The 10598-nt window shown below is 49.0% G+C and overlaps 1 protein-coding gene across 3 annotated transcripts in view; it reads right to left on the reverse strand.

The window, feature by feature from the left end:
* The window catches only part of NPLOC4 (NPL4 homolog, ubiquitin recognition factor), a 64797-nt gene extending 56626 nt beyond the window's left edge, over positions 1-8171 (reverse strand). For all 3 annotated transcript variants that reach the window (XM_072781968.1, XM_072781966.1, XM_072781965.1), the window contains exons 1-2: positions 8031-8171; positions 4485-4565 (exon numbers count right to left, since the gene is read on the reverse strand). In XM_072781968.1, the coding sequence (XP_072638069.1) occupies positions 4485-4565; positions 8031-8045 (96 nt within the window). In that variant the 5' untranslated portion in view covers positions 8046-8171. The remainder of the gene's footprint in view (positions 1-4484; positions 4566-8030) is intronic.
* Positions 8172-10598: the final 2427 nt, after the last annotated feature.

Genomic DNA, 10598 nt, shown 5'->3' on the forward strand with positions numbered 1-10598 from the left:
AATGTAATTTTTAACATCCTTGGAATGGATGCATCTTAGGAACAATGTGTTGTAATTCTTGCCTGTGGGGCAGCAGGGCATACAGGTGACTGCCTGGACTCATGTAAACCTGTCGTCATCCAGGTAGCATGGTTGAACAGCTGTTATCCCTCAACATTTCTGTCAAACAAGCCATTTAATGATCAATCAAGGAAAAGACAGGACTTTTGATTGTCGAGTCCTAATAAGACAGAAAGAAATCTAGCCCAAAGCACCTACAGAACAGGTGTTGACAGCTGGCCCTGATCTCCTGACAGTACAAATGATGACCCCTTTCTGTATGTTGGTAAATTGAACACCAATAAAAATTATTTTATTAAAAAAACAAAAAAAAAAAACAAATGATGACCCTTTACAGGGAGACGTGGACATCGACAACTGAATCAAAAAATGTTCAAAAGGGCCAGACTCTGAATGTGACACTGTAGTAAGATGTACCTAATTAATTTCACTCAAGTTTTCCTTCTTATGGATGCATAACACGTGATTAAAATATTTCCAAGTAAGTCTGAAAAAACACTTTATGTGGGGCACCTGGGTGCCTCAGTGGGTTAAGCATCTGCCTTCGGCTCAGGTCATGATCTCAGGGTCCCTGGGATAGAGCTCTGTGTCAGGCTCCCTGCTCAAGGGGAGTCTGCTTCTACCTCTGCACCTCCCCCTGCTCATGCGCGCGCGCTCTCTCTCTCTCTCTCAAATAAATACTTTTTTTTTTTAAAAAAACACTTTATGCATGATTCCGGGGTCCTGGGATTGAGTCCTGCATCAGGTCCCTATGGGGAGCCTGCTTCTCCCTCTGCGTCTCTCATGAATAAATAAAAAAATTCTTTAAAAAAATAAGAAAAAGCACTTTATGTAAGTATAAAATCTAAATGACAAAGGAGAGCAAATGTGAAAGCATTTTTTTCTTTCTTGATACATAAATGTTTCTTCTTAAACTCAAAAATGTCATAGATTCGATGAAATACACCATTAAATAGTACAGCACAATCTCATTCTGGTAAAAGTCCATGTGTGTAAGTGTGCGTGTGCTAAAGACATGCCATGTTAACAGTTGCTTTGGAGTAGTAAAATTTCAAGTGATTCTTACTTGCTTCTTTACACTTTTCTGAACTGTTTAAGCTTTTTATAACTAAGGCATATTATCCTTATAATCAGAAGAATTTTCATTTGAGGGGAAACATTTCAGAGTAGTAAACCATGTTTGTTTTTGAGTATTCCAAAGAAAATCTCTCCTAAGCAGTAATTACTGTGCTGGTCATGGCTGTAGGGACCAAGAGGTCAAAACTAAACTACACCCCCCAACCGCAACCGTCCCAGTGACTGGCTCTCATTCCGTGTCTCCCTGTACAAGGCAACCAGGACCCATTCAGTGGGAAATCCAAGCATTTCAGGAATACTACTGAAGCATATAAAAGTGAGAATTATAATGTTATGTTCTTAGGTTTCTCTGAAACCTTCTGAATTTAACCTGTTTGACTACTCTACATTTGGTATCAAGCACAAAAGCCTTAAGTTAAAAACAAAATCATAAAAAAAAAAAATTAAAATAAAATAAATTGAAAAATAAATAAATAAATAAAAACATGGGATCCCTGGGTGGCGCAGCGGTTTAGCGCCTGCCTTTGGCCCAGGGCGTGATCCTGTAGACCCGAGATCGAATCCCACGTTGGTCTCCCGGTGCATGGAGCCTGCTTCTCCCTCTGCCTGTGTCTCTGCCTCTCTCTCTCTCTGTGACTATCATAAATAAATAAAAATCAAAAAATAATAATAATAAAAAATAAAAATAAATAAATAAATAAATAAATAAATAAATAAAACAAAATCATATTCCTACATGGTTACTACAAATTTAAGAAATTTTCCTACCGAAGAGAAAAGAAATTTCCACAAAGGCTCAGAGAAAACAAAAGAACTGCGTGCACCTCTTAGGCCTGGTGTTTATCCACACAATTGTCTAGGCAATAGCCACTTAATGCTTAATCTCTGCCTCAGATGATCTCTGGTGAATTCCAACATGTACCATACCTAGCACCATCTCTAGGAGCAAGCTGGTGTCAGTTGCTACTCAAAGGGCAAAGAATAGAAAATTACAAAAAAAAAAAAAAAGTAAGATTTTATTTATTTACTCGAGAGACACAGAGAGAGAGAGAGGCAGTGACACAGGCAGAGGGAGAAGCAGGCTCCCTGATGTAGGACTCCACCCTGGAACTCTGGGATCATGCCCTGAGCTGAAGGCAGATGCTCAACCACTGAGCCACACAGGCATCCCAGAAATAACAAATTTCTTAGATTCAGAGACCCTCCTCTCTGGTGTCTATTGCACCTAATTCTTTTTTCTTTTATTCTTATAAATATGACCCCACAAGCAGTGCTATGGCAATTATGACAGCAATTATCATTTAGGAACCAAATTTCCCAAATGAGTATTATGGCTTCACTAACGGATCACAACCTAGTGATCCTCAGCAAATCTCTTTACTCACTAGGCCATCAGTTTCCACCATTGTGAAAATAAGATTAGACTCCACGACACCTAGGATTCCCTCTGGCTCCAACAATCTATAACCCCACAGCTTTTAAATGCTTACGAAAATGAGAAACAACACTTATTATTACAAAAACACCCGTTTGCAACAGTCAACATAAAAAATGTAAAATGTAAAAGATGTAAAAAAAAAAAAAGTAAAAAGTAAAAGTTGACAAAATTTTTCAAGCCATACAGTCTCTGTCACAACTACTCAACTCTGTTGTAGGAGCTCAAAAACAGCCAGACAACAAAGAAACCAGTGAGTGTGTTCCAATAAAACTTTATTTACAAAAATAGGGGCACCTGGGTGACTGAGTCAGTTAAGCAACCAACTCTTTGGTTTCAGCTCAAGTCATGATCTCAGAGTCATGAGACTGAGCCCCAGCATTGGCTCTGCACTCATCTCAAGAAGACTCTCACTCCCTCTCCCTCTGCCCCTCGCCCGCCCTGCGTGTGTAGCTAAGGAAACAAAATCTTCAAAAAAAAGAAAAGAAAAGTGGTCAGGGAAATGCAAACTGTATGTCAAGGGAAAAAAAGAATAGGAGGTCATCCCATGAGCCATAATTTGCTGATCTCTTGTATGAAGTATAAAGCAAAAGCCACTCTCCTTAGTGAGGCTCTCCTCCTTCTCCTCTCTTAAAAAACTACCTTTTTTAAGATTTTTTTTTTAATTTTTATTTATTTATGATAGTCACAGAGAGAGAGAGAGAGAGAGAGGGGCAGAGACACAGGCAGAGGGAGAAGCAGGCTCCATGCACCGGGAGCCCGACGTGGGATTCGATCCCGGGTCTTCAGGATCGCGCCCTGGGCCAAAGGCAGGCACCAAATCGCTGCGCCACCCAGGGATCCCAAAAACTACCCTTTTTAAGTCTGGCTGTGCTCTTTTATATTATATTCTGTGCTCACACACCAGATCTGTATATGTGGCTCTTGTTCTCTTTCTTTCTTTAAGATTTATTTATTACAGAGAGAGAAATGGACACGCATAAGAAGAGGGAAAAGGAGAGAAGCAGACTCCCTGATAAGCAGAGAGCCTGACTCAGGGTTCAATCTCACGATCATGACCTGAGCTGACCAAGAATAGGCCACTTAAGGTGCACCCTGTGGCTCTAATTTTCTAAAAGTAAAGTGGGATTGGGACACCTGGGTGGCTCAGTCAGTTAAGCATCTGCCTTTGGCTCAGACTGTGATCCCGGGTTCCTGGGATAAAACCCTGCATTGGGATCCCTACTCAGTGGGAAGGCTGCTTCGGCCTCTCCTCCATGCTTTGCTCTCTCGTGCTGCCCCCCCGCCCCCCGCGCCTCACTCTCTCTAATAAATAAAATCTTAAAAAAAAAAAAAATAAGAATAAAATGGAATTATTCTATATTTGTTTTTAACAATTCTCCTTTGGGATCCCTGGGTGGCGCAGCGGTTTGGCGCCTGCCTTTGGCCCAGGGCGCGATCCTGGAGACCCAGGATAGAATCCCACATCGGGCTCCCGGTGCATGGAGCCTGCTTCTCCCTCTGACTGTGTCTCTGCCTCTCTCTCTCTCTCTCTCTCTGTGTGACTATCATAAATAAATAAAAATTAAAAAAAAAATAATAATTCTCCTTTGATGGACAACTCAAGTCTTTGGTTTTTTTTGGTTTTTTTTTTGTTTTTTTTTTACAACTCAAGTCTTTGACTCTAATTTTTCCGATTTCTCACCCTCCTGAACTACTTCAACACATGCCTTCAGACCCTTGGTACCACAGCTGTAAGCCAGGGTCAATTGTGACGCAATCCAACCCTGGATCAATCCAGTCATGACAGAGGAGAACAATGCAAGAGACTGAAAAAGGGAGTGGGCAGGAACAGAGACTGAGAAGAGGAAAGGGAGAGATGGAAGGGAGTAACAGCGGAGGGTAACAATGCAAACACCCAAGCCACAGCTACCTTTTTCAAAAATGCTGCAGCTGTTTCTCTCTTTGTGGCTGTGATCCGCTTCACCCCGTCTGGGGACTGGACACGAATTATCTGTCACAAATGAAACAAGGTGGTTACTGCACAGACTAGTAAGTTCCTGACCTATTACTAACATCTGAGGTCTTTCAGCAGCTGGGTCACCGAAACTTAGAGCCAAGCCTCGCCCTTTCCCATGGAACACCCAAGCAACAGCAGAGGTATGAGATTCATCAACATATGTGAAGAGACTACCGCCCTGCCTCTCAACTCCAGGTCATTTCACTAAGAAAAAATTTTAACCATATCTACAAGAAATATATGTGAAACACTTAAATTTTCTCTTCAGATTTACAAAAACAACACAACAGCAAAAAATTAAAAAAAAAAAACTATTCATGAATCATGAACGACTGGGCTCTTTACAAAAGATCTCACTTTGGGGCGCCTGGCTCAGTCAGTGAACCATCCACCTCTGGATCTCAGGGCTGTGAGTTCAAGTTCCATACTGGGTATAGAAATTACTTTAAAGATAAATAAATAAATAAAAATTTTAAACACAACAATTAAAAATAAAAAAGATCTCACTTTGTTCTAGAATCTATATGCAAAAATTAGAATGATCTAAAAGAATCACAGGATATCTTCTCATCTGTTGTTTTCAATAGAAAAACTAAAAGAAAAGAAATAAAGGTGTTTAACATCGTGATAAATGTAGCAGGGTTTTATAAACTTTTTTTTTAAGATTTTATTTATTTATTCCTGAGACACAGAGAGAGGCAGAGACACAGAGGGAGAAGCAGGCTCCATGCAGGGAGCCCAATGTGGGGACTCGATCCCAGGACCCCAGGATCACGACCTAAGCCGAAGGCAGACACTCAACCACTGAGTCACCCAGGTGTCCCTACATATTTTTATGGCAAGCCTGTAGCAATCGGCAGGCCTGGAACACTGCATGAAGAGAGCCTCCCATTCCAACTGGATTTTCATGCAGGTCAAAGTCCTTGGGAAGGTGAGTTCCTGTGCCTGGCCCACTAGGCAAGTTCCTACTGTCAGGGAGCAAGAAAAGGATCGCCCTGCAAACAGATGGACGAGGCTCCAACACCTGAGGGGTGGGAAGAAAGAAAGGCAGCAACACACCACCAAGTACTTGTGGTGGCTTCTCAGCAATTACTGCACTGTACACTATACCAAAAACAACACTTAAAAAAAAAACAAAAACCTCTATGAGTGAAAAATGTCACAAGCTATTGTTTTTAAAAAAAGATTTTCGGTGGGGCACCTGGCTTGCTCAGTCAGTGGAACCTGAAACTCCTGGTCTTAGAATTGTGGGTTCAAGCCCCACGTTGAATGTAGAGATTATGTAAAAATAAAACCTTAAAAGAACAGAATCTAAAAAAAAAATTTCACTGACACACAATAGCTCTTGATCCACTGTCTGCTTTTATCAAACAAGATTAATCTAGATTTTCCTAAGTTAGTTTGAATTTCTCATTTTCTACTAACTTTCATTGGACTGAAAAGGCTTTGCTCTGATACTGTTCTCAAGATTCTATTTTGAATAATCCTTAGAAATCCCAATTGTTAAGGCATAAAGTATCTTTTCTGCCTTTTTTTTTTTTAAGATTTTACTTATTTAATCATGAGAGACGCACAGAGAGAGGCACAGACACAGGTAGAGGGAGAAGCAGGCTCCATGCAGGGAGCCCGATGCAGGACTTGATCCCAAGACTCCAGGATCACACCCTGGGCTGAAGGCAGGTGCTAAACCGCTGAGCCACCCGGGCTGCCCTTCTTTTTGCTTAACTACATCTCCTTAACTTTCTCACTCATCAGTGAGGAATACAAATACAAATTCTTCTTTTACCCTTCTCTCTGGATTCGACACCTAGAAAAACGTCTTCATTGCATACAGCATGGGCACTTGCCAAGTAATCCATTTCTGAAATCTGTGTCCCACACTGCAGCACGTTTAACGAGAGCTCGGCTTCTCTGTGGGAGATTTTGTGACCGTTCCCTTGTTCACTCGGGAACAAGAGCCTGACACTCCACTCCTTGAGGAGTTAAAGGTCCAGGTTTCCCAGGTTTCCGGAGGGTTCTAAAGCTTAAGAAATCATCCTGTTTGAGGATCTGCAACAGGGCATAGCAGCCCTGGTTTGTCGACTGAATCCAGGATTTACCTACCCACAAACATAGTTTGTACTGAGGTGAGTTCTCGCCTGGTGTCTGACACACGGGCTACAGTATAAAAAACACTCCAAGACCTGGCAACACGGACACACAGCCTCCTGGTGACTTGGGTTTCGCTACCTATAAGAAAATGAGCCCAGAATACTTCTTGGCACCATAAAAATCAGTTACCTGCAGACAATCTCTCCTACAGAAGAATTCGAGGACAGCCAATGCTGTCAGTAAGCACCTCGCCTTGTATACTTAGGACCAGAAAAACAGCCTTTTCTAAAACAACTCATTGGTTTGTGGCTACTTGAATCAAAAGTATTACAGCAAAGGGCCTCCCCCCCGGGGGGGGGCGGGGGGGGGTGCTCAGTGGTTGGGCTCTGCCTTCGGCCCAGGGCGTGACCCCGGGGTCCCTGGATGAGTCCCACGTCGGGTTCCCCGCATGGAGCCTGCTTCTCCCTCTGCCTGGGTCTCTGCCTCTCTCTGCCTTTCATGAATAGACAAATAAAATGTTTTAAAAAAGAAAAAAAAAAGGAAATCTTATTCTAAAAGGAGCTACTTTCTCTGAAGTTTGTCTTGGGCCATTTGTTCCCTCTAGTCCTGTCAATGCTGGGGAACTTGGAGGAGACTCCAGGACCCCTGGAGACTGGGGGAGGGGGGAAGAGGGGAGGGGAGAAGGGAGCGGGAAGGCCTTAAATTCCGAGGGCTCGAGACCCCAGGAGGGAGCCCCGAAGCGGGAGTGACTTGCCACCTGCCGTGCTCCCCCCCAAATCCCAGGAGCTCCTCGACGTCAGCCCAGATTCCATCCGACGGCCGTGCGGAGGCTTTCCCAGCCACATTCCCTTGTGAAAGGGAACTTGCCACAAGTAAACGCAGGACTGTTCTGGTCCGGCGTTTTGTTTTCTCGTTTTCGCTGAGTTCCTTCACTTCACTTGGGGGGGGCGGGGGCGGGGGGGCACGGCGCTCCCTAACTCCGGGAGAGGAGCGAGGTCAACCCTCGGAACGTGCCCCCTGCGCACACGGAGCTGTCAGTGTCCGAGCGTCCGAGCCGCACAGGGGTCGCGGCCGGTCCCCAGCCCCGGTGCCCCAGCCCCGGTCCCCCAGCCCCGCGCCCGCTCGGCCGTGGACACAGCGCTGCCCGCGGGGACTCGAGCCCCGGCCCGACCCCGACCCGCCCCCGGCCCGCAGGAGCCCGCAGGAGCCCGCAGGAGCCCGGGCGGCGGGAGGGGCCGCGGCCGGGCCGGGAGCGGGGCCGAGGCCGGGGCCGGGGGCGGGGGCGGAGGCGGGAGCGGGCCGCCGCCCCACAGGCCGCGCCGGTAAATCTGCTGCCTCATCCCGGCGCCCCGCTCCCGCCCCACTCACGATGCTCTCGGCCATGGCGGCCGCTCCCGTCTCCGGGCTCGGGCCCCGGGCCGCCGCCGCCGCCTGCCGCCCCGCGGGCCTCGCAGCCCCGGCCCCGGCCTCAGCCCCGGCCTCCCGCCGCCGCCGCCACCGCCGCTCCAGCTTCGCCGCCGCCGCCGCCGCCGCCACCGCGCGACGTCCGGCGCCTCGTCCAACGCGCTCCGCCGGCTGCGCGGCCCCGAACCCGAGTTCCGGCGCTCCAAGGGCCCGCGCATGCGCACACCAGGCGGCCGCGAGCTCGCGGGGGGGGCGGGGAGCAGGCGGGGGAGGGGCAGACGGTGGGGGAGGGGCAGACGGCGGGAGGAGACCGGGCGGGAGGGGGAGGAGAGAGTAGACGGAGTGGGGGGGGGACAGACGCGGGGGGGGGGGGGGGGGGCAGGAGACCACGGGGGAGGACAAGGGGGGGCAGACAGGGGAGGGGCACACGGCGGGGGGGAGACCGGGCGGGAGAGGGAGGGGGGACAGACGGGAGAGGGCGAGAGACAGGGGAGGGGACAGATGGGGGGGGAAGGACAGACGGGCGAGGGGCAGACGGGAGGGGGAGCAGCAGGGGGTGCAGACGGGGGAGGGGCAGATGGGGAAGGGAGAGTAGACGGAGTGGGGGGACACACGAGTGGGGGGGACAGACGGGGGAACCGATGGGAGGGGGCGGGAGATGGGGGTGATGAGCAGCGTGGGGGGGCAGATAGGGGAGGGGCAGACAACGGTGGGGGGAGAGGAGAGAGTAGACGAGTGGGGGGGACAGACAGGGGGCGGGAGACCAGGCGGGGGCGGGGAGCAGACGGAATGGGGGAGGGGGGGACAGACGGGGGGGGGGGGGGGTGGTAAGGAGAGTAGAGACAGAGTTAGGGGGACAGATGGGGGGAACAGACGGGAGGGGCCGGGACACCAGACAGGGGAGGAGCAGCGAGAGGGAGGGCAGCAGAGGAGCAGATGGGGGGAGAGGAGGCAGAGAAGGGGGGGAAGACAGGGGTGGGCAGGTGGAGGAGGGGAGTAGAGGGAGGGAGGTACAGCTAGGGAGGGGTGGGGGCACAGGGGGTTGGGAGACCAGACTGGTGGGTGGGGATGGGAGGAAGGAGGGAGGAGCAGATAGAGAGGGGTGGGAGGCAGATGGGGGAGGGGAGGAGACGGGGTGGGGACCAGACTGGAGAGGCCAGCAGAGGGATGGGGAGTAGATGGGGAGGTGTGGGGGGATGGAGGAGGCAGTTGGGGTTGGGGAGGGGGGGGCAGACTGAGTAGGAGACCAGTCGGTTGGGGGGGCAGATGGAGAGAGGAGGGAGTACCCCAGGGAATATGACATTGTTTATGAAAATCCAGGCAAGGCAGGAAAACTGAATTTAGCTGCATTTTAGAGGTTGTGTGTGGGCCTTCAGCTCAGGTCATAATCTCGGGGTCCTGGGGCTCCCTCCCCAGCACGGAATCTGCTTCTCCCTCTCCCTTGCCCCTGTGCTCTCTCAAGCTCCCCTCTCTATCTCAAATAAATAAAATATTTAAAAAATAAATAAAGAGGGACGCCTGGGAGGCTCAGTGGTTGAGCGGCTGCCTTTGGCTAAGGGTATGATCCTGGTCCCGGGATCCAGTCCCACATCGGGCTCCCCGCATGGAGCCTGCTTCTCCCTCTGCCTGGGTCTCTGCCTCTCTCTCTGTCTCTCATAAATGGATAAAGTCTTTTAATAAATAAATAAATAAATAAATAAATAAATAAATAAATAAATAAATAAATAAAAATAAATAATAAATAAATAAATACTGCATTTCAGGGCAATGTTCCCTGGCCACAGAGACGTAATGTCCTACAAAACACTGTCGTGGCTCACGGGCCACCAGCCCACCTGCAGGCCTCCTGCTTGGGTCCGGCTAGTTGTCATCCCTGCTCCTGCTCCAGGCCCTGCGAGGTTCTGTGACCTTGTCCATGACTGTGGGGGAAAGCCACCGAAATGTCCAAGGGGCCAAAGTCTATGTGGTTTTTTTTTTTTAAGATTTTATTTATTTATTCATGAGAGACAGAGGCAGAGACACAGGCAGAGGGAGAAGCAGGCTCCACACAGGGAGCCCGACGTGGGACTTGATCCCGGGTCTCCAGGATCAGGCCCTGGGCTGAAGGCGGCGCTAACCCGCCGAGCCCCCACCCCCTCCCTGCCCAGTCTATGTGTTTTAACCCCAGGGCTCCCCTCCAGCTCGCCTTTGTGTATCTCGTGTGCCGCAAAAGTTAGGACCTTATCACCCTCATTTCCTCTCCATCCTCCTACCGTTTGACAATATCAGTGTTCACAACATGACATGTTCTGTGACCTCAGTTTTAGGGAAGAGGTCATGTGCCTCCTCAGCCCATCCTCCAATATTTGCTAGTCTATTTAGGTGTGGGGGCGAATGCTGGGGATGGAACAGGAACGGGGGAGCCCCTGCCCCAGTGGAATCTATGTGTAAACACATGAAACGTGTAAGTGTGCAACGTCTGGTCGCCGGCAACCGCTGCAGCAGAGGGGACAGAGGGTGACAGAGGCTATTTTAATTTTAAATAAGACGGTC

This window comes from Canis lupus, chromosome 16 (assembly GCF_048164855.1).
Source record: "Canis lupus baileyi chromosome 16, mCanLup2.hap1, whole genome shotgun sequence".
Classification (NCBI taxonomy): Eukaryota; Metazoa; Chordata; class Mammalia; order Carnivora; family Canidae; genus Canis; species Canis lupus.